Source organism: Zonotrichia albicollis, chromosome 30 (assembly GCF_047830755.1).
Source record: "Zonotrichia albicollis isolate bZonAlb1 chromosome 30, bZonAlb1.hap1, whole genome shotgun sequence".
NCBI classification, from domain to species: Eukaryota; Metazoa; Chordata; class Aves; order Passeriformes; family Passerellidae; genus Zonotrichia; species Zonotrichia albicollis.
The window spans coordinates 6,285,486-6,313,340 of NC_133848.1; the positions used below are offsets into that span (position 1 = coordinate 6,285,486).

General features: G+C 52.9%; 3 protein-coding genes across 14 annotated transcripts; 1 reads left to right on the forward strand and 2 right to left on the reverse strand.

The window, feature by feature from the left end:
• Positions 1-621: 621 nt before the first annotated feature.
• LOC102069442 (CD48 antigen) lies at positions 622-5,041 on the reverse strand. The gene is made up of 4 exons (XM_074529545.1): positions 4,752-5,041; positions 4,049-4,369; positions 2,324-2,578; positions 622-1,098 (listed from the first exon to the last, which is right to left on the reverse strand). Exons 1-4 carry the CDS (start codon positions 4,825-4,827, stop codon positions 1,004-1,006), a joined length of 747 nt encoding a protein of 248 aa, XP_074385646.1. The 5' UTR covers positions 4,828-5,041; the 3' UTR covers positions 622-1,003.
• A 2,540-nt stretch (positions 5,042-7,581) lies between these two features.
• LOC141725587 (SLAM family member 9-like) lies at positions 7,582-13,064 on the forward strand. The gene is made up of 6 exons (XM_074529522.1): positions 7,582-7,763; positions 9,798-10,091; positions 10,186-10,497; positions 11,201-11,227; positions 11,845-11,943; positions 12,379-13,064. Exons 1-6 carry the CDS (start codon positions 7,709-7,711, stop codon positions 12,384-12,386), a joined length of 795 nt encoding a protein of 264 aa, XP_074385623.1. The 5' UTR covers positions 7,582-7,708; the 3' UTR covers positions 12,387-13,064.
• On the reverse strand, positions 13,024-24,123 carry LOC102072693 (natural killer cell receptor 2B4-like). Of its 12 annotated transcripts, none has more exons than XM_074529521.1 (11): positions 23,966-24,123; positions 20,414-20,743; positions 19,784-19,917; positions 19,668-19,687; positions 19,492-19,607; positions 18,245-18,370; positions 14,987-15,063; positions 14,662-14,727; positions 13,940-14,008; positions 13,694-13,753; positions 13,024-13,606 (listed from the first exon to the last, which is right to left on the reverse strand). In XM_074529521.1, the coding sequence occupies exons 1-11, from the start codon at positions 24,036-24,038 to the stop codon at positions 13,547-13,549; spliced, it is 1,131 nt and encodes a 376-aa protein (XP_074385622.1). In that variant the 5' UTR covers positions 24,039-24,123; the 3' UTR covers positions 13,024-13,546. The 12 variants fall into 12 exon arrangements, with proteins under 12 accessions (XP_074385622.1, XP_074385621.1, XP_074385620.1 ...); XM_074529520.1 differs by having other exon boundaries at positions 19,668-19,711; XM_074529519.1 differs by having other exon boundaries at positions 19,668-19,723.
• Between the last annotated feature and the right edge of the window lie 3,732 nt (positions 24,124-27,855).

Genomic DNA, 27,855 nt, shown 5'->3' on the forward strand with positions numbered 1-27,855 from the left:
TAAAATAAAATAAAATAAAATAAAATGTGGTGTCCGGGATGGAATTTAATGGGAAATTAAAATAAAATAAAACAAAATGTGGTGTCCAGGATGGAATTAATTGGGAAATTAAAATAATAAAATAAAATAAAATAAAATAAAATAAAATAAAATAAAATAAAATAAAATAAAATAAAATAAAATAAAATAAAATAAAATAAAATAAAATGTGGTGTCCGGGATGGAATTTAATGGGAAATTAAAATAAAATAAAACAAAATGTGGTGTCCAGGATGGAATTAACTGGGAAATTAAAAAATAAAGTAAAATAAAATAAAATAAAATAAATTAAAATAAAATAAAATAAAATGTGGTGTCCGGGATGGAATTTAATGGGAAATTAAAATAAAATAAAACAAAATGTGGTGTCCAGGATGGAATTAATTGGGAAATTAAAATCAGAAAATAAAATAAAATAAAATAAAATAAAATAAAATAAAATAAAATAAAATAAAATAATAAAATAAAATAAAACAAAATAAAATAAAATAAAATAAAATAAAATAAAATAAAATAAAATAAAATAAAATAAAATGTGGTGTCCAGGATGAAATTTCATGGGAAAATGAAATGAAATGAAATGAAATGAAATGAAATGAAATGAAATGAAATGTGGTTTCCAGAATGGGGTTTAATGTGCAAAGGAACATTTGGGAAATCCAAAACCGACCCCAAGCCCTCCCTGGCCGGGAGCACCAAAGGCCATCCCAACAAAAGGGGATCCCCCAAAATCCCAGGGAACCCCAGGAAAGGCTCAGATCGGGTCTCCCTCCCCACAGGTTTGGGGATGAGGAAGAGGAGGATTTCCAGATGAACCCCAAACTGAATTATTCCAATCATTCCGTTCCCTTGTGCGCCCGCGGTTTTTCCGCGCCCGGAGGATTTCGGGATCTTCATCGGGATCTTGGTCCCGTGGTGGTGGTGGAAGGTGAGGAGGTGACCGGAGGGGCCGCCCGCGGGGTCCTCAAGCCACGGCGAGCAGGAGGAAGAGGAGGACGAGGTGTCCCAGGGCCACCAGGGCGCTGGGCGTGGTGCGGGTGGTGGACGAGGAGAATTCTTCTGGAGGAAGATCCAGGAGCTCCAGGAGGGTCCCCAAACCCAGGAGGGATCCAGGAGCTCCAGGATGGTCCCAAATCCCACCCCAAAAACCCAGAAGGGGTCCAGGAGCTCCAGGATGGTCCCAAATCCCACCCCAAACCCAGGAGGGATCCAGGAGCACCAGGAGGGTCCCAAATCCCACCCCAAAAACCCAGAAGGTATCCAGGAGCTCCAGGATGGTCCCAAATCCCACCCCAAAAACCCAGAAGGGGTCCAGGAGCTCCAGGATGGTCCCCAAATCCCACCCCACACCCAGGAGGGATCCAGGAGCTCCAGGATGGTCCCCAAACCCAGGAGGGATCCAGGAGCACCAGGATGGTCCCCAAATCCCACCCCAAACCCACGGGAGGAGGGAAAAGGGATCCCCCAGCCCTGGGACCCACCTTGGGGCTGGGATCTGCTCCCAAGGATCATTTTGGGGGGTGCAGGGACCCCCTGATCCCTCCCAGGCTGATTTTAGGTTTTCAGGGACCCCCTGATACACCATGGAGTCATTTTTGGGGTTCAGGGACCTCCAGAGCCCCTCTGGGGTCAGTTTTGGGGTTCAGGGATCTTCCAGCACCACAGTGGAGTCAATTTTGGGGTGGAATCCAAAAATCAGGACAGAAGAACGGCCTCGAGCTGTGCCAGGGGAGGCTCAGGGTGGGAAATTTGGGGAAATTCCTCAAAGGAATGGGGAAAAGGCCTTGGAAGGGCCTCAGGAAGGTTCGGGGTGTCCATCCCTGGAGGTGTCTGAGGAACCCCTGGAGATCCCTCTGGATGACCAGGAGGGGTCAGTCCCAGGAAGGTTTGGGGTGTCCATCCCTGGAGGTGTCTGAGGAACCCCTGGAGATCCCCCTGGATGACCAGGAGGGGTCAGTCCCAGGAAGGTTTGGGGTGTCCATCCCTGGAGGTGTCTGAGGAACCCCTGGAGATCCCCCTAGATGACCAGGAGGGGTCAGTCTCACATTGGATGGGGTCAGTCCCAGGGAGGTTTCGGGTGTCCACCCCTGGAGGTGTCTGAGGAACCCCTGGAGATCCCCCTGGATGAGGGGTCAGCCCCACATTGGACCGATGACCTCGGAGCTCCTTCCCAACCCCAACATGGGATGGCTCTGAAAGTCCCCAGATGTCCCCCAAAGCCCTCTGGGGACCCCCCAAAGGCCAGGCCAGCCCTGGCCGGGGCCGTGTCCGGCCGTGGCCGTACCTGTCCAGTTGCAGGGCTTCCGGAAGGTCAGCGAGGCGTTGCTGGAGGACACGGGGTTGCTGACCCTGCACACGTAGGTTTCCACCGGGGGCTTGATGAAGACCTCCAGGACGGGGCCCTGCTTCCTCAGGGCCTTCTGGGGCGAGATCCACTCGTAGGTGACCTCTTGGAGGGCCACCGAGCACCTCAGGGTGCTGTTGCACACCTGGAGGTCGCTGTTGGTGGTGGCCGTCACGCGGGGCTTGGGGACCAGGTCTGCAGGAGAGGCCAGGATGGCACCGAGTCCCCATGGAGCTCTGGGACAGTGCCCAGGGTGGCACCAAGTCCCCATGGAGCTCTGGGACAGTGCCCAGGGTGGCACCAAGTCCCCATGGAGCTCTGGGACAGTGCCCAGGGTGGCACAGAGTCCCCAAACCCCTGTGGAGCTCTGGGACAGTGCCCAGGAGGTCACACTGTCTTCATGAGGTTCTTGGACAACCAGGATGGCACCAAGTCCTCATGGAGCTCTGGGACAACCCCAGGGTGGCACCGAGTCCCCATGGAGCTCTGGGACAGTGCCCAGGGTGGCACAGAGTCCCCAAACCCCTGTGGAGCTCTGGGACAACCCCCAGGAGGTCACACTGTCCTCATGAGGTTCTTGGACAACCAGGATGGCACCAAGTCCTCATGGAGCTCTGGGACAACCCCAGGGTGGCACCGAGTCCCCCTGGAGCTCTGGGACAGTGCCCAGGGTGGCACCGAGTCCCCATGGAGCTCTGGGACAACCCCAGGGTGGCACAACGTCCCCAAACCCCTGTGGAGCTCTGGGACAGCCCCCAGGATGTCACACTGTCTTCATGAGGTTCTTGGACAACCAGGATGGCACCAAGTCCTCCTGGAGCTCTGGGACAACCCCAGGGTGGCACCGAGTCCCCATGGAGCTCTGGGACAGTGCCCAGGGTGGCACCGAGTCCCCATGGAGCTCTGGGACAGTGCCCAGGGTGGCACAACATCCCCATGGAGCTCTGGGACAACCCCCAGGAGGTCACACTGTCCTCATGAGGTTCTTGGACAACCAGGAAGTCACAAAGTCCCTGTGGGGCAGTGGGACATCCCCCAGGACACCACAATGTCCCCAAACCCCTCGTGGGGCTCTGGGACAACCTCCAGGATGTCACAATGTCCCCATGAGGCTCTTGGACAACCCCAGGGTCTCACAGTGTCCCTGTGGGGCAGTGGGACAACCCCCAGGATGTCACAACATCCTCCTGGAGCTCCGAGATAATGCCCAGGCCATCACAACGTCCCCAGCACCGCCTGGGACAATCCCCTGTCTCCAGACTCACCGTAGACGCTCAGCTGGACCTCCTGGAGCTCTGGGACAATCCCCAGGCCATTACAATGTCCCCAACAATCCTGGGGCAATCCCCTGTCCCCACACTCACTGTAGACCCTTAGCAGGACCCTCTGGATGCTCTGGGACAATCCTCAAACCCTCCATGGGGCTCTGGGACAATTCCTTGTCCCCAGACTCACTATAGACCCTCAGCAGGACCCTCTGGATGCTCTGGAACAACCCCCAGGACACCACAATGTCCCCAACCCACCCATGGGGCTCTGGGACAATTCCTTGTCCCCAGACTCACCATAGACCCTCAGCAGAACCTTCTGAATGCTCTGGAACAAGCCCCAGGCCATCACAATGTCCCCAACACCCCTGGGACAATCTCCTGTCCCCACACTTACCATAGACCCTCAGCAGAACCTTCTGGACGCTCTCCCTGCCCGTGTCATCCTCCAGGTACAGCCGGAACTCGCCGCTGTCCCCGAGGTTCAGGTTGCTCATTCTGAGGGTTCCGTTCTCCAGGAGCTCCAGGCGTCCCTCAAAGCGGCTCTGGAGGTACCTGGGCTGCTCCCCCCTCTTCCGGGTGGCGATCTTCAGCTCGGTTTTCCATCGCCAGTGGATTTGGGAGTATTCTGAGGGGTTTTGGGGCATTTGGGGGTTCAGAAGTGCCACCCCGCCCACGGCTCCGGTCACCTCCAAGGGTTGGGGTTCTTGTGCCCGGGCTGCCAAAAAAAATTGGGGATGGTGGAGTTGGGTTGGTCGTCCTTCCCCAGGTCTCATCCCACTTGGAATTCCGGACACGTTCCAAACGGGAATAACTCAAATATTAAAAATAAAATTGAAATAACTCTGCCCTTTCTGGAGAAGAAAGGTGCATGAAGAGGGACAGGATCAGAATTTTGAATTTTCCCGCCCCAAATTCCTAAAAATTTCCATTTTTTTTGGGACTCCATGTGGGGACAGTCCATCCACCCCGGGTGCGCTGGCTCCCGTTGGAGGGACCCGGTGGTGGCACCTTGTGGGGACAGGGCGGGTTCACCACAAGGTCCCCAGATGTCCCCAAAACCACGTGGCCCACCCCAGCCCCTCATCCAGCCCCCGTACCTGGTGTGGCGAAGAGGAGGGAGAGGAGGAAGAGGAGGAGGAAGAGGACGAGGTTCAGCTCCAGCGCCGGCGCCATTTTCTGTCACCAACGTCACCGAGGGTTGGACAGGACCGCACCCAGGGTGGGACCCCTCCAGGGTGGGACCCCCTCAAGGGGCAGCTGCTCCCCAAGGACCCCCAAGGCTGGAACCCCCCAAGACCCCCCAAAACCTGGGGCTGGGCGGTTCTGAAAGCAGGCGGAGAAACCGCGTGATGGAGGTTCCTCTTCCTCTTCCGGGCCTACAACCGCAGTTCGGGGTGGGACACGAGGCTATCAGGGCGTTACAAACAGCCCCTGAGACTGAGAGGGACAGAGCCCCCCATGGATCCCCCAAATCCCCACTGCAGGGACCCCAAAGCCCTTCAAATCCTCAACAAAAACCACCTGGGACCCCTCAAAATCCCTCAAATCCCCTCCAAAACCCACCCAGATCCCCTCAAAACCCCTCAAATCCCCATAAAATCTACCCAGACTCCCCCAAATGCCTCAAATCTCCCCATATCCATCCAGGACTCCCCAATGGCCAGCAGGACACTGACCCCAAGGGTCACTGTGAGTGACCAGAGTGACCCCAAAGCCTGGGGGCAGCCAAGGGGAATTTGGGATCTTCCAGAGGGGGATTTGGGATCTGATCCCAGGGAATGGGGCAGGACAAGAGGGAACGGCCTCGAGCTGTGCCAGGGATGGAAATCTGGGATGGTTTTCCCATGGAAAAAATGTTGGGAAGCGTCGGAAGGGGCTCAGGGAGGGCTGGATCCAAATCCCTGGAGGTGTCCAAGGAATCCCTTGGATGACCGCTGGATGGACACCAGATGACCACCGGATGTCCAGGTGCACTCGACCCCAGCTCCCTCTGGGGATTCTCCCCCATCCCCGCGGGATTTCCCGGGGTCGCCGCCGAGGAGGGGCCGGGATTCCACAATTCCACAATTCCACAATTCCACAATTCCAGCCCCGATTCTTCCCCCCTTCCCCTCCCCGGCCACCCCCGCTGTCCCCTCGCTGTCCCCTGGCTGGGGACAAACGGCCCTCGGCGTCTTCCCACGGGCGGGGGGCGGCGAGCAACGGGGAACAAAGGGGAACAAAGGGGGACAAAGGGGGAACAAAGGGGAACAAAGGGGAGCAAAGGGGAACAAAGGGGGACAAAGGGGGACAAAGGGACCCCCGCCACCCCCGCTGCGCCCTGACCCACTTGGGGCCGGCCCGGGGCTGTCCCCGTCCCCTCCGGTGTCGCCTTGGCTGCGGTGACGCCGAAACCGAGGGGGGAGGGACGGGAACCGCGATTGGAAGGCTGCAAATTAACCCCGGTATGCAAATGAGGGTCATTAGAATAAATTAGAGCACGCCGACGGAGGCATCAGCGCTCGTCCTTCGGGATGAGGAGGGGCTGGAGCTGCGATCCATCTCCCAAACCCCGCTGGTTTTCTGCTCCCCACACCCCAAAATCGCTGCTTTTAGGGGAAAAAAAGACTCCGGGTCACCACCAGCTGCCCCAAAATCCTGGGAAAACGGGGCTGCGCATTTTCCAAGCCCAAAAATTTCATCTGTTCAGCTGGAGAGGAGAAGTTCTGGGGTGACCTCACTGTGGCCTTGCAGGACCTGAGGGGCTTCAGGAAAAATGGAAGGAGAATTTTCCTCAGAAAAGGGGGAATGGGGTCAGGGGGACGGGGGGGAATTTGGGTGGGATTTTGGGGCGGAATTGTTCCCTGTGAGGGTCCCAGGTGATTCCATGGATTCCCCATCCCTGGAAGTGTCCAAGGCCAGGCTGGACCCACCTGGGATAGGGGAAGGACCCTGCCCATGGAACTGGGGTGGAATTTTTGGGATTTCAGGTTCCTTTCCATCCCAAACCATTCCATCCCAACCATTCCATCCAGGATTCCATGGGCTGGTTTAGACTGGATTTTAGGGATCAATCTGCCCATGGCCCAGGTGATTCCATGGACTTCCCATCCTTGGAAGTGTCCAAGGCCAGGCTGGACCCACCTGGAATAAGGGGAGGACCCTGCCCATGGAACTGGGGTGGGAATTTTTGGGATTTCAGGTTCCTTTCCATCCCAAACCATTCCAGGATTCCGTGGAATGGAATTTTAGGGATTTTAGATGGGATTTTAGGGATCAATCTGCCCATGGCCCAGGTGGTTCCATGGACTCCCCATCCTTGGAAGTGTCCAAGGCCTGGCTGGACCCACCTGGGATAGGGGAAGGACCCTGCCCATGGAACTGGGGTGGGAATTTTTGGGATTTTAGGTTCCTTTCCATCCCAAACCATTCCAGGATTCCATGGGCTGCTTTAGATGGGATTTCAGGGATCAATCTTTCCCTCACTGAGGTTGTCCCATGGATTCTCCATCCCTGGGAGTTTCCAAGGCCAGGCTGGACAGGGCTTGGAGCAGCCTGGGCTGGTGGGACCTGTCCCTGCCCACGGGATGAGCTTCAAGGCCCCTTCCCACCCAAACCATTCCATGATTTGGGCTCAGCCTCGCTCCTCAGGGGTGCCCTGGAGGCCCCAATCCATGGGCACCAATTCCATGGGCACCAATTCCATGGGCACCATGACGTTATCTCCAGGCTGGTCCCCACGGAGCACCCGAGCTGTTTGTCACACTGTCCACGGTGACACTCTTGGTCCCACCCTCATCTTTCCTCGGGAACGGGGTTGGGCTCTGTTTTAAACACCTCGAGTTTCCTCCTTTTTCCTTGAAAACAGTGATTTTTTTTAAACACCTCAGGTTTCCGTGTGAGCGTGAATTGCCCCTCCTTGATGTTTCATTTTCGTCACAAACCACATCCAAAGCCACCTCCCCTCCACCTCTATGCTGAAAGGCCACAAGGGCACTTCTTCCTTCTTCTTCCTCCTTCTGGCTCAAATTTTTGCCTGTTGGTGCCTCAAAATCTGCTCAATTTCTGGACATCCATGGACATGTTTTGGATCCCTCATCTCATCACCTTCATGCTGCTCCACCAAACCAGTGAGTGCCGGGTGCTCCTTGTCCCCTGGGAAGGAGATTTTGGGGTGGTTTTGGGGTTTTTGGGGTCAGGGGAGAGCGGGGAGGTGTGGGAACACCAGAGCAGCTCCACGGGGTGGATTTGTGCCCCGTGTTGGGATCCAGGGCTGCCATGGAGCTCTTGCTGCTAGAGGGCTGATGTCCATCTCCGTGTCCATCTCTGGTGTTTATCTCCGTGTCCATCTCTGTGTCCATCTCCGTGTCCATCCCTGGTGTCCATCTCTGTGTCCATCTCTGTGTCCATCTCTGTGTCCACCTCTGGTGTCCCTCTCTGGTGTCCATCCCTGGTGTCCCTCTCTGGTGTCCATCCCTGGTGTCCATCCCTGCTGTCCATCCCTGGTGCCCATCTCTGTGCCTATCTCTGGTGCTCATCTTTGTGTCCATCTCTGTGTCCATCTCTGGTGTCCATCTCTGTCCATCCCTGGTGTCCATCTCTGTGTCCATCTCTGTGTCCCTCTCTGGTGTCCATCTCTGTGTCCATCTCTGTGCCCATCTCTGTGTCCCTCTCTGGTGTCCATCTCTGGTGTCCATCTCTGTCCCTCTCTGGTGTCCATCTCTGGTGTCCATCTCTGGTGTCCCTCTCTGGTGTCCATCTCTGGTGTCCATCTCTGGTGTCCCTCTCTGGTGTCCATCTCTGGTGTCCATCTCTGGTGTCCATCTCTGGTGCCCATTTCTCTGTCCATCTCTGGTGTCCATCTCTGGTGTCCCTCTCTGGTGTCCCTCTCTGGCCCAGCCTCTGCTCCAGATGTTCTCCAGACATCCGGCTCTGCCTTCAGCTCCTGCTCCTCTCCACGTTGCCTCCCTGTTTTTGGGGGTCTCATCTTGGGGTGTTTTTGGCTGAAAAGAGGGAAATTGGGCAAGGTTCAGCCCTTCCCCGCTCTGAGGGTGTTTATCGTGTGAACCATTCCGTGGTTTCGTTATTCCTGCGGGTTTATCTCCTCCAGCAGCTTTTTCCTTCCACGGGCTCCCCTGTCCATGTCCCAGGGGTGGCTGAGGCTGGTGCTGAGCCTGTCCTGGGGGCTGGGCCAGGATCAGGTCCCTGTTAGGAAAACTGGGAAGGAGAAAACTCCATTCCTGGTATAAATGGGGTGGCACGGTTCATTGGAAATGGGAAGTTGCGAAAATAACAAAAACAGCTCCTTCCTCCTCAAATTGGTGACCCAAGGTCACCCACCATGGTGGGGCCACTGGAGGGAAGGGATGGGTCCAGAGGGATCCTGGACCTTGTCCTGGGCTGCACCCAAAGGAGTGTGGAGGGTTCTCATTGCTGGAATGTGGGAATTCACCTGGAATGGTGAGATCCCACCTGGAATGGTGAGATCCCACCTGGAATGGTGAGATCCAGTCTGGAATCTCCAGATCCCACCAGGTCTGGTGCCCCCAGCATGAGAAGCTCATGGAACTGTTGGAGCCAGTCCACAGTTTCACAGAGGCCGTTTCCTGTGGCCACAGGGAGTGGTCAGCCTGGAGAAGCCGTGGTGGAGCTGTCCCACGCACCCCTGGCAGTGTCCAGGCCAGGCTGTCTCCAACTCCTTGTTCTCCTTTCCCTTTCAGTTCCTCTCCAGGCTCAGCCTTGGGGTGCCCTTGTGCTCTTCCTTCACCCAGGGACCCTTCCATGAACCCCCCATGACCTTCAAACACCCCCAGGCCTGATGGGCTTCATCCTCTGGGTTCAGCAACTTCATCCATCCTTGGTCCCACCATGATCCCAGCTTTTCATGCCACCTTCATTTCCCCTTTTCATCCCAACTTCAGCCCATGCTCAGCACTCCTTCACCCCAGCTTCACCCACCTCCAGCCCACCTTCAGCCCACCTTCATCTCTCCATCCCACCTTGATCCCTCCTTCGTTCCAGCTTTTCATCCCATCTTTATCCCTTGATCTGTTCAACCCTTCTTCAACTGACCTCCATCCCACCCTGAGCCCACCTTCATCCTCCATTCCCCCCACCTCCATCCCACCCCCATCTCAAGTTCTCTCCCCATTTTCTCTCCCCAGTGAGCGCCAGCGACACCACGGAGGTGATCGGGGTCCTGGGCAAGTCCGTGACCTTCCGCACCTACAATCCAGACAGAAATGTAGCATTCTGGTTTTTTGGGAATGATCCCATAATGACTGTGGTATTTGAGGATCCTCCTCGACCCCTATTTTATAAAGAAGAATTCGAAACCCGTTTTGCTGCCTCCAAGGGAGGCCGCGCGCTCACCATCTCCCAGCTGAGGATGGAGGATGCCGGGACCTACTCTGTAGTCATTGATGAAAAAAGATCCACCTTCACCCTGCAGGTGTTCAGTAGGTGCTGTTAGTGCTGTTTTGGGGTGCTTTCAGTGCTGTTTTGGGGTTTTTCACACTAAAAGAGAGGTTTCTGATACCGTGGTGCCCGCAGGGGAGCTGGCAGAGCCCACGGTGACCTGCGAGGCCCAGAACTGCTCGGACGGGAGCTGCAGCTCCTCCCTGCGCTGCTCCGCATCCGGCACCGGCTTTGGGAGCGTCTCCTACACCTGGAGGGTGTGGGATCAGGACATGGACGGGAGCTCCTACACCTGGAGGGTGGCGGGTCGGACGTGGGACGGGAGCTCCGTGGTGCTGCTGGTGAGGAAAACATCCCAGGATGGGCTGGAGACGGTGACGTGCACGGCACGGAACCCCGTCAGCAGCAGGAACGTCACCGTCACCAACCTGGGGCAGCTCTGTGCAGGTGAGAGCCGGGGACAGGTGGGGAAAGGTGGGGTGGGCTGATCCTGATTCCTGAGAGCAGGAAAATCTGGGATTTGGGATTGTGATGAGGTGATCCTGATCCCCTGAGGAACACGGGAAGGTTGGGTTTGGGATGGGCTGATCCCAATTCCCAGGGAGCCATGGGAAAGTTGGATTTGGGGTTGGGATGAGATGGAAACGTTGAGGTTGGGATGGGCTGATCCCGATCTCCTGAGGAACATGGGAATGTTGGGGTTGGGATGGGCTGATCCCGATCCCTGAGAGCAGGAAAAGCTGGGATTTGGGGTTGGGATGGGCTGATCCCGATCCCTGAGAGCCATGGGAACATTGGGATTTCGGGATGAGATGAGATGGAAATGTTGAGGTTGGGATGGGCTGATCCCGATCCCTGAGAGCAGGAAAAGCTGGGATTTGGGGCTGGGATGGGCTGATCCCGATCTCCTGAGAAACACAGGAATGTTGGGGTTGGGATGAGCTGATCCCAAATCTCAGGGAGCCATGGGAAAGTTGGATTTGGGGTTGGGATGAGATGGAAATATTGAGGTTGGGATGGGCTGATCCCGATCCCTGAGAGCAGGAAAAGCTGGGATTTGGGGCTGGGATGGGCTCTGGCTCTCCCTGGAGCGGTGGCTCAGATGCAGAGGGAAGCTCTGACCCCTGTCCCTGTTCTCTCCCTTCAACAGCAATCACCACGCACTCTCCCAGCCCAGGTAAGCTGACACCCCGGTCAATGTGCAGCTACACCCCTGAGTGTTCCCAAGTGTCCCTGAGTGTCCCCAAATCTCCCCAAGTGTCCCCAGATACCTCTCCGGCCAGGAAGGGCGATTGGGGAGCCCGAGCCCAGCACCCTCCAGCTCCTCCCAAAATCCCTTTCCTGGGAATGTCCAGGCTCTTCCCAGGAACAAGACAAGGAGTGGTGGCCACAAACTCAACCCCAAGAAGTTCCACCTTTGTTTGAGAACCTCTTCCCATGGAGTGTCCCTTCTGGAACCACCCCAAACCCACCCTGGCCTTGTCCCTGTGTCCCCTGCTCTGGGTGACCCCGTCCTGACAGAGCTGGGACATCTCCAGAGTTCCCAACTGACCCAACAACTGTGGGATTTGGGAATTTGGAGATTTAGGGATTTGGGAATTTGGGAATTTGGAACTATAGCATTTGGAGATTCTGGGATTCTTAAGCCACTTGTCCTCATCCAGCACCGCCTCTGCCCTGGCTTGGAGCGAGATTCCCCGGAATGAGGGATCAGGGTGGGATTCGAGGCCAAATCCCCTCTGCCCCAACGCCAGGAAGAGCCAGATTCATTTCGGGATCTTCTCCCTTTTCCAGGCGCCCACTCCGGCAGCTGGATCAGGATCGGCGTTGTGGCCGGCGTTGAAATCGCGTCGCTTTTATCGATTTTCCTCGTGTCCTACTGTAAATCCAGAGGTGAGCGTGGAAAACCATCCCTGGAGCCCTGGGGAGCCGGAGGTGGGACCTGGGAGGGGGACAGAGCCAGGGTGGGATGGATTTGGGGCGGATTTGGGGCGGATTTGGGGCTGATTTGGGTGGATTTGGGGCAGATTTGGTGCTGATTTGAGGTGGATTTGGGGTTCTGATTTGAGGTGGATTTGGGGCTGATTTGAGGTGGATTTGGGGTTCTGATTTGAGGTGGATTTGGGGCTGATTTGAGGTGGATTTGGGGCAGATTTGGTGCTGATTTGAGGTGGATTTGGGGCAGATTTGGGGCAGATTTGGGGCTGATTTTAGGTGGATTTGGGGTTCTGATTTGGGATAGATTTGGGGCTGATTTGGGGCAGAGTTTGGGCAGATTTGGGGCTGAATTGGGGTGGATTTGGGGTTCTCCTGACTTTATCTTGACAGGTTTTTAGCTGGAGGAGAGCCCAGGGATTGGTTCCCTGTGGGGCGGAGCCAATCCGCTGGTGAGGTCTGAAGAGCCAATCACCTGGCTGGATTTGCAGATTGACACCATGGGGAGGAGCTGACCACGCCTCTGTGGAAAATCAGATTTTTGAAAAACCAACAAAGGCCTAAAAAAGCTCTTTTTCCTCTGGCCTGGGGATGGGTTACTGACCAGCCCCACGTGGCCAGGTTGGCGTGGGGCCACCAGGACTGGCCATGGGGCCAGCATTGGAGGTGGCCCCAAAATCCAGAGTGACCACCAGGCCGAGATTGTCCGGCCAAAATCCTCACGGCCGGACCACACAACCATGGCTGTCTCACAATGGACTTTGTTTGTTTCATGGAAATTACAATTAAAATTAAAATTAAAATTAAAATTAAAATTAAAATTAAAATTAAAAGCCAGGAAATAATGGTTTCTTGTGGAGACGTCTCCATGGCATGGCAGGAGAGACTCGTCTACCCAAGAGAATGAAGAAAGGATATTTTGAGTTTATAAATTGACTGAAAGTCCCAACTTTTGCCTCTTTACGCTGACAGTGGGAAAGAAAAAACGGTGGTGAGGGGCTGGGGAATAAGCAATCCAAAGGTTTATTGTGATTTTCTTATTATTTTTAACTCAATTAATAAAGATTTTTTTATAACCTTTTAAAGTTTTGAGCCTTTTTTTGCCCTCCTCCTCCTCCTCCTCCCAATCCAGATCCCTCGGCGGGAAACGAGCAAAAAACTCCAGTGAGCGCCAGCACCAAACCCACCCCAAAATTGGTGCGTTGGCCAAAAACTCGGATTGGTGAACCCAAACCTCTTCATGATCTTCACCAAGAAAATGAAAAAAATAAAGAATTCTCAAATTTCCAAATGCTAAAAACCCCACAGAATTCCCATCCTGCCCAATCCCAAATCCATCCCTTCCGGACTTTTCCATCCCCAAATCTTCGCTCCGAGGCGCAGCCGGGGGTTGAATCTTGGGGGGAAAACCCCGAATTTCTGGATATTTCTGGATATTTCTGGATATTTCTGGATATTTCTGGATATTTCTGGATATTTCTGGATATTTCCGTTCCATGGATCCCGGTTGCTGTTGGAGTTTCCAGGAGGAGAATTCCACCGGGATGGGAATTCCGGGGTTTCAGGGGCGCTGGTGGCCGGCGGGATTTGGGAAGCCCAAGCGCCTGTAACCCCCATTATCCTGCAAGGAAATGAACGGGATTTGGGGCATTTTGGGGCATTTTGGGGATTTTTTGGATCCCTAAAAACCCGATGGATTCTCCATTACCTCCAGGTAGGCGGTGGAGACCAAAGATCGGTCCAGCCTCTTCCTCTTGATGGATGAAGGCTATGGGGAAAAAAGGGGGAAAATTCCCGTTGGGAAAAGCGGGATCCCAAAATCTCGGGGGACACGGATTCGGTGTCCCCAAAAGGACACGGATTCGGTGTCCCCAAAAGGACACGGATTCGGTGTCCCCAAAAGGACACGGATTCGGTGTCCCCAAGGCTTGGGGACACTCCAGGGCAGCCTCACCCTGTGGTCGAACTGGACCGTGGAGTAAATGGTGAAATTCACGGGTTCCTCATAGTGCCTGGGGTGCTCCTGCAGGGAAAAAGGGTCAGGATGTGCAAAAAATGAGAAATTTTGGGATAAACATGGGAGATTTTGGGGATAAAAATGGGAAAGTTTGGGGATTAAAAATGGGAAATTTTAGGGATTAACAATGGGAAATTTTGGGGATTAAAAATGGGAAATTTTGGGGATTAAAAATGGGAAATTTTAGGGATAAAAATGGGAAAGTTTGGGGATTAAAAATGGGAACTTTTGGGGATAAAAAATGGGAAATTTTGGGAATAAAGATGGGAAAAATTTGGGATAAAAATGGGAAATTTTGGGGATAAAAATGGGAAATTTTAGGGATTAACAATGGGAAATTTTGGGGATAAAATATGGGAAATTTTGGGGATAAAGATGGGAGATTTTGGGGATAAAAAATGGGAAATTTTGGGAATAAAGATGGGAAAAATTTGGGATAAAAAATGGGAAATTTTGGGGATAAAAATGGGAGATTTTGGGGATAAAAAATGAGAAATTTTGGGGATAAAGGATGGGAAATTTTAGGGATAAAAATGGGAACTTTTGGGAATAAAAAATGGGAAATTTTAGGGGTAAAACACGGGAAATTTCAGGATAAAAATGGGAAATTCAGGATAAAAACTGGATCCAGCCTGGGGATCCCGTGGGAATGACCCTACCACTGTCCTGGGAGTGACCACAGCGTAGATGGTGGCTCCTTCCTGGGTGGCCTCGCCCGTCCTGGCCTGGGGACACAAAAAAAAGCCAGAAATGGTTAAAACGATCAACTTGGAGTTCCCAAAATTCCCACCTGGAGTGAATTTCCCCATGGGCAGCGTGGTCAGGCCGTGGAGCTGCCCAAGGTTTGGGAGTGTCCGAGGAGTGACCGGACACCGAGTGACCAGGCTGGGGTCGGCCCCAGGGTGGACTCGGTGACCTTGGGGGGTTTGTCCGACCCCAAAATTCCCAGATTTTGGGGTGGGAAGGGACAATCCCGGCACTCACGGGGTCCTGGCGGGGTTTCTTCTCTCCCACCGTGGCGTAGACGGTCAGCTCCTGCTCCGGGGCGGTTCCGGGGGTTCCTGTGGGGTCAGAATTCCAAAATTTGGGTTCCAAGAGTTGGTTTGGGGCCAGAATTCCCGAATATGGAGTTCCAAGGGTCAGTTTGGGGCCAGAATTCCTGAATTTGGGTTCCAAGAGTCAGTGCGGGATGGGAATTCACAAATTTGGGTTCCAAGGGTCAGTTTGGGGTCAGAATTCCCAAATTTTGGAGTTCCAAGGGTCAGTGTGGGATCAGAATTCACAAATTTCAGTTCCAAGGGTCGATTTGGGGTCAGAACTCCCAAATTTGGGTTCCAAGGGTCAGTGTGGGATCAGAATTCCCAAATTTGGGTTCCAAGGGTCATGTGGGATCAGAAATCCCAAAATTGTGTTCCAAGGGTCAGTGTGGGGCCAGAACTCCCAAATTTGGGGTTCCAAGGGTCAGTTTGGGGCCAGAATTCCCGAATTTGGATTCCAAAAGTCAGTGCGGGATGGGAATTCACAAATTTGGGTTCCAAGGGTCAGTTTGGGGTCAGAACTCCCAAAATTGTGTTCCAAGGGTCAGTTTGGGGCCAGAATTCCCAAATTTGGGTTCCAAGGGTCAGTTTGGGATCAGAATTCCCAAACTGGGGTTCCAAGAGTTGGTTTGGGGTCAGAATTCCCAAATTTGGGTTCCAAGAGTCAGTGTGGGATGAGAATTCACAAATTTGGGTTCCAAGAGTTGGTTTGGGGTCAGAATTCCCAAATATGGAGTTCCAAGGGTTGGTTTGGGGTCAGAATTCCCAAATTTGGGTTCCAAGGGTCAGTGTGGGATGGTAATTCCCAAATTTGGGTTCCAAGGGTCAGTTTGGGGTCAGAACTCCCAAATTTCGGTTCCAAGGGTCAGTTTGGGGTCAGAACTCCCAAATTGGGGTTCCAAGAGTTGGTTTGGGGTCAGAATTCCCAAATTTGGGTTCCAAGGGTCAGTTTGGGGTCAGAATTCCCAAATTTGGGTTCCAAGGGTCAGTGTGGGATGAGAATTCCCAGATTTTGGGGTTCCAAGGGTCAGTTTGGGGTCAGAATTCCCAAACTGGGGTTCCAAGGGTCAGTGTGGGGTCGGAATTCCCAAATTGGGGTTCCAAGGGTCGATTTGGGGTCAGAACTCCCAAATTTGGGTTCCAAGAGTCAGTGTGGGATCAGAATTCCCAAATTTGGGTTCCAAGGGTCAGTGTGGGATCAGAATTCCCAAATTTGGGTTCCAAGGGTCAGTGTGGGATCAGAATTCCCAAATATGGAGTTCCAAGGGTTGGTTTGGGGTCAGAATTCCCAAATTTGGGTTCCAAGGGTCAGTTTGGGGTGAGAATTCCCAAATTGGGGTTCTAAGAGTCAGTGTGGGATGAGAATTCCCAGATTTTGGCGTTCCAGGGGTCAGTTTGGGGTCAGAACTCCCAAATTGTGTTCCAAGGGTCAGTTTGGGGCCAGAATTCCCAAATTTGGGTTCCAAGGGTTGGTTTGGGGTCAGAATTCCCAAATTTGGGTTCCAAGGGTCGGTTTGGGGTCAGAATTCCCAAATTTGGGGTTCCAAGGGTCAGTTTGGGATCAGAATTCCCAAACTGGGGTTCCAAGGGTCAGTTTGGGGTCAGAATTCCCAGATTTTGGGGTTCCAAGGGTCAGTGTGGGACCAGAATTCCCAAATTTGGGTTCCAAGGGTCAGTGTGGGATGAGAATTCCCAGATTTTGGCGTTCCAGGGGTCAGTTTGGGGTCAGAATTCCCAAATTGGGGTTCCAAGGGTCAGTTTGGGGCCAGAATTCCCAGATTTGGGTTCCAAGGGTCAGTTTGGGGTCAGAACTCCCAGATTTTGGGGTTCCAAGGGTCAGTTTGGGGCCGGAATTACCGAATTTGGGTTCCAAGAGTCAGTGCGGGATGAGAATTCACAAATTTGGGTTCCAAGGGTCAGTGTGGGGTCAGAATTCCCAAATTTGGGTTCCAAGGGTTGGTTTGGGGTCAGAATTCCCAAATATGGAGTTCCAAGAGTTGGTTTGGGGTCAGAATTCCCGAATTTGGATTCCAAGAGTCAGTGCAGGATGGGAATTCCCAAATTTGGGTTCCAAGGGTCAGTTTGGGGTGAGAATTCCCAGATTTTGGGGTTCCAAGGGTCAGTTTGGGGTCAGAATTCCCAAATTTGGGTTCCAAGAGTCAGTGTGGGATCAGAATTCCCAAATTTGGGTTCCAAGGGTCAGTGTGGGATCAGAATTCCCAAATTTGGGTTCCAAGGGTTGGTGTGGGATCAGAATTCCCAAACTGGGGTTCCAAGGGCTGGTTTGGGGTCAGACCCCCCAAATTTGGATTCCAAGAGTCAGTTTGGGGTCAGAATTCCCAAATTTGGGTTCCAAGGATCAGTTTGGGGCCAGAATTCCCAAATTTGGGTTCCAAGGGTCAGTGTGGGGTCAGAATTCCCAAATATGGGTTCCAAGGGTCATGTGTGATCAGAATTCCCAAATTTGGGTTCCAAGGGTCAGAATTCCCAAATTTGGGTTCCAAGAGTCTGTTTGGGGGCAGAATTCCCGAATTTGGGTTCCAAGGGTCAGTGTGGGATCAGAATTCCCAAATTTGGGTTCCAAGGGTCAGTGTGGGGTCAGAATTCCCAAATTGGGGTTCCAAGGGTCAGTTTGGGGGCAGAATTCCCAAATTTGGGTTCCAAGGGTCAGTGTGGGATGGGAATTCACAAATTTGGGTTCCAAGGGTCAGTGTGGGGTCAGAATTCCCAAACTGGGGTTCCAAGGGTCAGTTTGGGATCAGAATTCTCAAATATGGAGTTCCAAGGGTTGGTTTGGGGTCAGAATTTCCAAATTTGGGTTCCAAAGGTCAGTTTGGGGTGAGAATTCCCAAATTTGGGTTCCAAGGTTTGGTTTGGGGTCAGAATTCCCAAATTTGGGTTCCAAAGATCAGTTTGGGGCCAGAATTCCTGAATTTGGGTTCCAAGAGTCAGTGCGGGATGGGAATTCCCAAATTTGGGTTCCAAGGGTCAGTTTGGGGTCAGAACTCCCAAATTTGGGTTCCAAGGGTCAGTGTGGGGTCAGAATTCCCAAATTGGGGTTCCAAGAGTTGGTTTGGGGTCAGAATTCCCAAATTTGGGTTCCAAGGGTCAGTGTGGGATCAGAATTCCCAAATTTGTGTTCCAATGCTCGGTTTGGGGTCAGACCCCCCAAATTTGGGATCCTGCCCCCACACTCCCCACAAACCTTCCCGGGAGTTTTTCCTCCTCTTCCTCCACCAGCAGCAGAAGCCCACGAGGAGCAGGAGCAGCCCCACGGCCCCGGCCCCGGCCCCGGCCAGCAGCGCCCAGAGGCTGAAATTCCCGGAAATTTCTGGAAAAGAATCCCGGAATCCTGGAATTGGGGTTTGGGGTTTGGGGTCCCTTCCCACCCAAAACATCCCAGGATTGCCCGAATCTTTAAAATGATATTTTTCCCTTTATCGGATAAAAAAATGTACAAAAAAATATGGATTAAAGGTATAAAAGCACCCTTATGTTTTATATGTAAACAAATACAGCTTTAAAAAATAATAAGTACAAATAATAATAAATAAGTATAAATAATAATAAATAAGTATAATGATATATATGTACATATTTATACATATTTATATATTTATATATTAGATATTTTTATATTTAGATATATTTAGATATATAGATTAATACATATTTTATATGAAAATACATGTAGATTTTATAGAGATGAATGTCCATTTTTAACAGATTGATAAGTGTGCTATATGAGAAAATAAGTGTGGATTTATATATAAAAATAAGTATTTTTTCTATCTATAAAAAGTATGTATATATATAAATGAGTATAATTTATATATAAATAAGTGTACTATATAAATAAGCATATATTATATATGTAAGTATATATTTTATATATTAATTGATTTTATATATGTAAGTATAGATTTTACATAGAGTACATGCACAAAAATTAAATATATTACACACAAAAATTAAATTAGAAATTATATCATTTACGTCTATATATATTATTTTTACCTAATATTTTCCTGCAGGTTTTCCCGCTAATAATTTCCATATTTCCGATTTTTATCTATTATTTTCCAGCAGGATTTTACCTAATATTTTCCGGTTAACATTTTCCATATTTTTGATTTTTACCTAATATTTTCCAACAGATTTTTACCTAATATTTTCCAGCTGATTTTTACCTAATATTTTCCATATTTTTGATTTTTACCTAATATTTTCCAGCTGATTTTTACCTAATATTTTCCAGTTAACATTTTCCATATTTTTTGATTTTTACCTAATATTTTCCAGCTGATTTTTACCTAATATTTTCCATATTTTCCAGCTGATTTTTACCTAATATTTTCCATATTTTCGATTTTTACCTAATTTTTTTCCCCCATTTCTGGCCTGCAAACCCCGGCATGCTCAGCCCCGCCCCGGGGCCCACCGGGAGCTCACCTGGGCAGGTGAGGGCGGCGCGGGCCGCGCTCCAGCCCGCGGGGTTGCTGACGTTGCAGAGGCAGATTTGGGGATCCGCGCCCGCGGGGAGGCTCCGGAGCAGCCGGGAGGGGCTGTTGGGGATCGGCTCCGGGATCTGCCCCTGGATCTGCCCCGGGATCTGCCCCGGGATCGGCTCCGGGATCTGCCCCGGGATCTGCCCCGGGATCTGCCCCGGGATCTGCCCCGGGATCTGCCCCGGGATCGGCCCCGGGATCTGCCCCGGGACCGGCTCCGGGACCGGCTCCGGCACCGGCTCCGGGCCATCCCCGGTACAGGCCCAGCTGTAGGAGACGTTCCCGGGGCTGGAGCAGAGCACGGACAGGTGACATCGGCCCCGATCCCGCTGCAGGATTTGGGATTTCAGCTCCGGCTCCGGGACGGGATCTGCGGGGACAGCGGGGTGAGAGGGGACAGAGAGGGGGACAGGGGGACAGAGGGACAGAGGGACAGAGGGACAGAGGGACAGAGGGGCAGAAGGACAGGGGACACGGGGACAGAGGGACACAGGGACATGGGGACACAGGGACAGGGACACAGGGACACAGGGACAGGTGACATCGGCCCCGATCCCGCTGCAGGATTTGGGATTTCAGCTCCGGCCGCGGGACGGGATCTGCGGGGACAGCGGGGTGAGAGGGGACAGAGAAGGGGACAGGGGGACAAAGGGACAGAGGGACACCGGGACACCGGGACACCGGGACAGGGGGACACAGGGACAGGGACACATGGGGATAGAGAGACAGAGGGACATAGGGACAGGGGACACGGGGACAGAGGGACACAGGGACACCGGGACACAGGGACAGAGGGACACAGGGACACGGGGACATGGGGACATGGGGAAAGAGGGACAGAAGGACACAAGGACCCAGGCACTCACCCCACACGGACACTCGGATGCACCGGGATTGAATCACTTTCGAACTCTCGAACTCGGCCCAATAGACCCCGTTATCATCCCTGCGAACCGGGGAGATGCACAGGGAGAGGTTTCCCGGATGGAATTTCACTCTCCCATGGAAAGGACCTTTGGGATAGGAGGCGCTTCCATCCCTGGGGGCCGTCAGGATCCGCAGCCGCTCTCCTGAATTAATGTCCCGTTTCCAGTGCATCTCTGTCCACTCCAATGGGATTTTCTCCGGCACCAGGCACAGCGATGCTCCCTCGGTCACAGGGCGGGACACGGCCGGATTTCGGCATTCCGGGGATCCTAAAGCAGAGCCAGGGAACCCCCATGTGAGGCTGTGACCCCACAAGAGGCTCCACAGCTCCAGAGGTGACACGGTCACTGCTGGGGCCACCCCTGCAGCGTCCACTCCTGGCCCCAGGGCCCATTCCCCGTCCCCATCCCAAAAATTCCATTTTCTCCACACACGCCAAACCGGTTTTGCATCTGTTCCCCATCCCATTCCCAAAATTTCCATTTTCTCCACACACGCCAAACCGGTTTTGCATCTGTTCCCCATCCCATTCCCAAAATTTCCCTTCTCTCCCCATTATCCCAAATTGGTTCTGTGTCCATTCCCCATCCCAAAAGTTCAATTTTCTCCACATTGTCCCAAACTGGTTCTGTGTCCATTCCCCATCCCAAATTTCCACTCTTTCCTGGGTATCCCAGACTGGTCAAGGTCTGTTCCCCATTCCAGGGGTTCCTCTCTCTCCCCATTATCCAAAATTGGTTTTGTGTGCATTCCCCATTCCAGAAGTTAAATTTTCTCCCCATTTTCCCAAACTAATTTTGTGTCCATTCCCCATCCAAAATTTTCATTATCCCAGACTGCTCAAGATCCGTTCCCCCTTCCATGGGTTCCTCTCTCTCCCCATTATCCAAAACTGGTTCTGTGTCCATTCCTCATCCCAAAAGTTCAATTTTCTCCCCATTATCCCAACCTGGTTCTGCGTCCATTCCCCATCCCAAATTTTCATTTTCCCAGACTGGTCAAGGTCCATTTTTTATCCCAAATTTCCCCTCTTTTCTCAGTTTCCCACACTGGTCAGGGTCCGTTCCCCCTTCTACGGGCTCCTCTCTCTCCCCATTATCCCAAACTGGTTCTGTGTCCATTCCTCATCCCAAAAGTTCAATTTTCTCTCCATTATCCCAAACTGGTTCTGTGTCCATTCCTCAACCCAAAAGTTCAATTTTCTCTCCATTATCCCAGCCTGGTTCTGCGTCCATTCCCCATCCCATCCCAAATTTCCATTATCCCAAACTGCTCAAGGTCCGTTCCCCCTTCCATGGGTTCCTCTCTCTCCCCATTATCCCAACCTGGTTCTGTGTCCACTCCTCATCCCAAAAGTTCAATTTTCTCCCCATTATCCCAGCCTGGTTCTGCGTCCATTCCCCATCCCATCCCAAATTTCCATTATCCCAAACTGGTCAAGGTCCATTTTTTATCCCAAATTTCCCCTCTTTTCTCAGTTTCCCACACTGGTCAGGGTCCGTTCTCCCTTCTATGGGCTCCTCCCTCTCCCCATTATCCCAAACTGGTTCTGTGTCCATTCCTCATCCCAAAAGTTCAATTTTCTCGTCATTATCCCAACCTGGTTCTGCGTCCGTTCCCCATCCCATCCCAAATTTTCATTATCCCAGACTGCTCAAGGTCCATTTTTTATCCCAAATTTCCCCTCTTTTCTCAGTTTCCCACACTGGTCAGGGTCCGTTCCCCCTTCTATGGGCTCCTCTCTCTCCCCATTATCCCAACCTGGTTCTGCGTCCATTCCCCATCCCATCCCAAATTTCCATTATCCCAGACTGCTCAAGGTCCGTTCCCCCTTCCATGGGTTCCTCTCTCTCCCCATTATCCCAAACTGGTTCTGTGTCCATTCCTCATCCCAAAAGTTCAATTTTCTCCCCATTATCCCAGCCTGGTTCTGCGTCCATTCCCCATCCCAAATTTCCATTATCCCAGACTGCTCAAGGTCCGTTCCCCCTTCCATGGGTTCCCCTCTCCCCACACCCTCCCAGCGCCCGATCCCCCTCCCCAATCCGGGGGAATTTCCCCCCCCTGCCCCCTCTCCCCTCAATTTTCGGTTTTCTCTCCCCAGAGCAGCCCCGGATGTCGCAGGCCCCCAAAATAAAACCCGCGGAACATCCGGAGGGCCGACGGCGCTTCCTGCGGCCCCGTGTGGTCAGGGCGGCTCTGGGGGCTCCCGCGCAAGGCCCAGCGCCCCTAAATCCGCCTAAATCCACCCCAAATCCGCCCTAAATCCTCCCTTTCCACCCTCCTGATCCCACCCATCCCGGCGGTTTTTCTGCATCCGGAGTTTTCCTGCGAGCTCCAGGGCAGAGCTGCAGGTGTGGGGACACCCGGGGCTCTGGAAATTGGGAAAATTCGGGAAATGCAGGAATTCCTTCCCCCGGGGCACTGGGAGCGATTGGGAAGGGATTTCCCGCAGCTCCAGGTGCCGGAATTCCTGCAGGACACGGGAATTGTCTGTTCCTGATGCTCCGGAGCTGCCAGGGGGGTTCAGAGGGTCCCCAGCTCTGCTGAGGGGGCTCAGCCTGGAGAAAAGGGGGGACCAGGGGGGATTTGGGGTCTGCCAGGGGGGATTTGGGGTCTGATCCCAGGGGGGATTTGGGGTCTGATCCCAGGGGGGATTTGGGGTCTGCCAGGGGGGATTTGGGGTCTGATCCCAGGGGGGATTTGGGGTCTGATCCTCAGGAAATGGGGCAGGACCAGGGCTGGAAATTTTGGGGAAAATTCTGCCTGGAACAGAGAAAAGGCCGTGGAAGGGGCTTGGGGAGGATTGGATCTCCATCCTTGGAGGTGTCCGGGAAATCTCTGGAATTTTGGGGGACCACGAGGGGGTTGGTGCCAGCCTGGTGACCTCAAAGCTCTTTCCCAACCTCAAAAATCCTGAGATTCTGCGAATCCTGGAGCTGTCAGGAAAATGACACCAAAATCTGCCAAGGTGTGGCCAGGAGAAGCTCCAGGGTCAGTCCATGCCCCAAATCCCGCCGGTTTTCTGCTCCCCACACCCCAAAATCGCCGCTTTTAGGGGAAAAAAGACCCTGGGTCACCGCCAGCTGCCCCAAACTCCCGGGAAAACGAACGGGGCAGGTTCGGCAGCGGGATCGGAGTTTGGGAACGGGGAAAGGTCCCAGCTCCGGGGTTCAGAAACTGTGGGAACAGAGAAGTCGCGACTTTCAGGGAAACTCCACATCCGAAACGCTGCCCAGGAAGGGGAACCGGCCCCGCGTCACGGCCCGGCCCGGCCCGGCTCTGCCCGGACAATGGGGGTTTGAGAGAAGCGAGGAGAATCCCCCCAAAGCCGCAGCCAGCCCCTCTCCATCCCCCGAGCGCCGCTCCGGCTTTTCCCGAATCCCCGCAGCAATTCCTGAATCCCCGCAGCAATTCCCGAATTTCCCGCAGCAATTCCCGAATTCCCGAATTCCCGCAGCCCCCCCGGTCCCCCCGCGCCCCCTCCTCACCTCGGCTCCCGGCCAGGCCCAGCAGCAGCGCCAGCAGCGCGGGGGGACAGCGGCGACCCCCGCGCGGGGACATCGCGGGGCGGAGCGGGGACCCCTCGGGGCTGCGAGCGCCCGCCGGGGACTTCCTCTGGCCCTGCTCCTTCCTCTGCCCCGGCTCCCTCCTCCTCCTCCCCCTTCTCCTGCTCCTCCTCCTCTTCCTGCTGCGGGGGGTGCTGTCACCCCCCGGCCGCCCCTGTGGCAGAGGGGACCAGGACGTGTCCGGGGCGCGGCGCTCTCAGCCCCAAATCTCGCAGGGAACTGATTTGAGTCGTCCCCGGAGGGCAATTTTGGGGTTTTTGAGGGGTTTTGCTTTCCCTTTGCAGCGAGCGCCGCGGACGCTTGGGGACATCGCGGTGGCTCCGCTGTCCCCAGCTCGGGCAGCCCAGCAGCAGCAGGGCCGGGAGGTTTGGGGAGGAATGACCAACCCCAAAAGGCACTTTTCAACCCCAAAATCCCTGTTACAACTCCAAAAAATCCTTCTCATTCCAACCCCAAAATCCTCCCGGTTTCAACCCCAAAATCCTCCCGGTTTCAACCCCAAAACCCTCCAGGTTCCAACCCCAAAATCCTCCCGGTTTCAACCCCAAAATCCTCCCGGTTCCAGCCCCAAAATCCTCCCGTTTCCAACCCCAAAATCCTCCCGGTTTCAACCCCAAAATCTTCCCGGTTCCAACCCCAAAATCCTCCCGGTTTCAACCCAAAATTTTCCCGGTTTCAACCCCAAAATCCTCCCGGTTCCAACCCCAAAATCCTCCCGGTTTCAACCCCAAAATCCTCCCGGTTTCAACCCCAAAATCCTCCCGGTTCCAACCCCAAAATCTTCCCGGTTCCAACCCCAAAATCCTCCCGGTTTCAACCCCAAAATCCTCCCGGTTCCAACCCCAAAATCCTCCCGGTTTCAACCCCAAAATCCTCCCGGTTCCAACCCCAAAATCCTCCCGGTTCCAGCCCCAAAATCCATCCCGTTCCACCTCCAAAATCCATCTAATTCCAGCCCACAAAATCCCATCATTCTGGTCCCGAAATCTTCCCCTTTTCAGCCCCAAAATCCTCCTCAAAATCCCCGTCCCAGCTCCAAACCCTGCCCGCTTTCTGGACTCGCGGTTTTTATGGGATTTGCCGCCCCATCCCGCGCTCCCGAGCCGGCAGGGAGCGAAATTCCCGGGAATTCTGTTCGATCCCGGGGCCGGGAGGTGGCAGCAGGAGACAGCGAGAGGCCGAAATGCCAGAATTCCAAAACCCCAAAATCTCAGAATCCCAGAATTCCAGAATCCCAAAATCCCAGAATTTCTGAATTTCTGAACCCCAAAATCCCAGAAATCCAGAATTCCGGGATTCATTAATTCTTTAATTCCAGAACCCCAAAATCTCAGAATTCCTGAATTCCAGAATCCAAAAATTCCAGAATTCCAAAATCCCAGGATTCCAGAATTCCTGGATTCTAGAATCCCAAAATCCAAGAACTCCAGAATTCCAGGTTTCCTGAATTCTTTCATTCCAGAACCCCAACATCCCAGAATTTCTGAATTTCAGAATCCCAAAATCCCAGAATTTCTGAATTCCAGGTTTCCTGAAATCTTTAATTCCAGAACCCCAACATCCCAGAATTCCTGAATTCCAGAATCCCAGAATCCCGGAAATCCTGAACCCCAAAATCCCAGGATTCTGGATTTCCTGAATTACAGAACCAAAAAAATCCCAGAATCCCAGAATTCCAGGATGCCAGAATTCCTGAATTTTGGAACACCAAAATCCCAGAATGCCAGAATCCCAGGATCCAAGAATCCAAATATCCCAGGACCCTGGAACCACAAAATCCCAGAATCCCAGAACCCAAAAATCCCAAAATTCCTGAATGCCAGAATCCCAGAATTCTGGAACCACAAAATCCCAGAATCCCAGGATGCCAGAACCCCAAAATCTTGCCATTCCAGAACCCCAAAATCTCAGAATTCCAGAACCCCAAAATATCAGAATTCCAGGATTCCAGAATGGGAATTTGGGAAGGGATTTTGGAAAACGCACATTCCAAACTTGGAGGGGTTTGATGGGAAAAAAAAGGGGAAAAATCCAATTTTTTCCAGTCTGGGAAGGCTCCGTCCACCCCGCAGGGGATGTTCGGGTTAATTGTCGATCCGGGGATTCATTAAGGCGGTTCCATTAATTAATTAATTAATTTCGATTGATTAATTGGTGGTGAGGGAGGGCCCTAATCCCGGTGGCGGTGGCAGATGTCCCCCGGGTGCCGCCTCTGTCCCCAGAACAAAGCCCCAGACAAAGGCGGGAGATTTGGGGAATTAGGGAATTAATTAGGGGATTAATTAGGGGATTAATTAGGGAATGGAGGGGAGGAACATCTCGAGGCACAGCCACACCCCGGAGCTGCTCCACAAAGGGGCTTTGTGTCCCTTTTTGTGCCACAATTCCTAAATTTGCTCCCCAAAATCCCAGAATTCCAGGAGGAATTCCTGACTCTGGAGAGCAAATTTGGGAATTGTGGCCCAAAATTCCCAAATTTTGTGGGAAGGGGCTCGGGGAGGGCTGGAGGGGTCCCAGGAATTCCTGGCATTCTGGGTGGGCAGTGGGCACGGCTTGGGCTCGAGGGGCTTTTCCAACCTCGTAAATTCTGGAATTCTGGGATTCTGGAATTGCGGGATCCTTTAATTATGGGATCCTGGGGGTTTGGGGTTCTGGAATTTTGGAATTCTGGGATTTTGGGGCTCTGGAATTCAGGAGTTCTGGGATTCCAGGATTCTGGATTCCTGAGGTTCTGGGATTTTTGGGGTTCTGGAAATGTGGGATCCTTGGATTCTGGAATTATGGGATCCTGGGTTTCTGGGGTCCTGGGATATTTGGATGCCAAGATTCTGGAATTGTGGGATCCTGGGGTTCTGGAATTCAGGAATTCTGAGATTCTGAGATTCCAGGATTTTGGATTCCTGATGTTCTGGGATTTTGGGGGTTCTGGAATTCAGGATTGCTGGGATTCTGGGGTTCTGGGATTTTATGATTCTGGGATTCCAGGATTCTGGGTTCCTGGGATCTTTGTAGTCTTGGATCCTGGGATTTTGGGGTTCTGGAATTCAGGAGTTCTGGGGTTCTGATGTTCTGGAATCCTGAGATTCCAATATTCTGTGATCCCGGAATATCGGATTGCCAGAATCCAATACTCTCAGGATTCTCAGGATTCTTGGATCCTGGGATTCTGGAATTCTGGGATTGTGGGGTTCTGGAATTCATGAACTCTGGGCTTCTAGGATTTTGGGATTCCAGGATTCTAGCATTCTGGAGTTCTGGGTTTCTGGGATTCCAGGATTTTGTGATTCTGGGATTCCAGAGCTCCTGGGGTTCCTGGGGTTCTGGGATTTTGGGTTCCTGGGGTTCTGGGATTCAGAGGCCCTGTGGCCACAGAGCAGCAGGGTTTAGGAGCTGGGGAAACTGAGGCACGGAGGGCCCCGCTGGCAGCACCCAGGGAGCTCCACAGGACCGGGAGGGCCGGGATCACCGGGAGCAGCCGGAGCCGGGCCGGGATCACCGGGAGCAGCCGGAGCCGGGCCGGGATTGGGGCCAGGAGCTGTCTGGGGATTTGGGGATTTGGGATTTGGGATTTGGGATTGGGGATTTGGGATTTGGGATTGGGGATTTGGGATTTGGGATTTCACCCTGGCTCGGGATCAGGCCGAGGAGGAGCTCTGGGCTGGGGTGGGGGTGGGAATGGGGCTCAGTGACCAGCAGTGACCACCAGTGACCACCAGTGACCAGCACTCACAGTGACCAGTGTTCAGCAGTGGCCACCAGTGACCACCAGTGACCACCAGTGACCAGTGACCACCAGTGTCCAGCAGTGACCA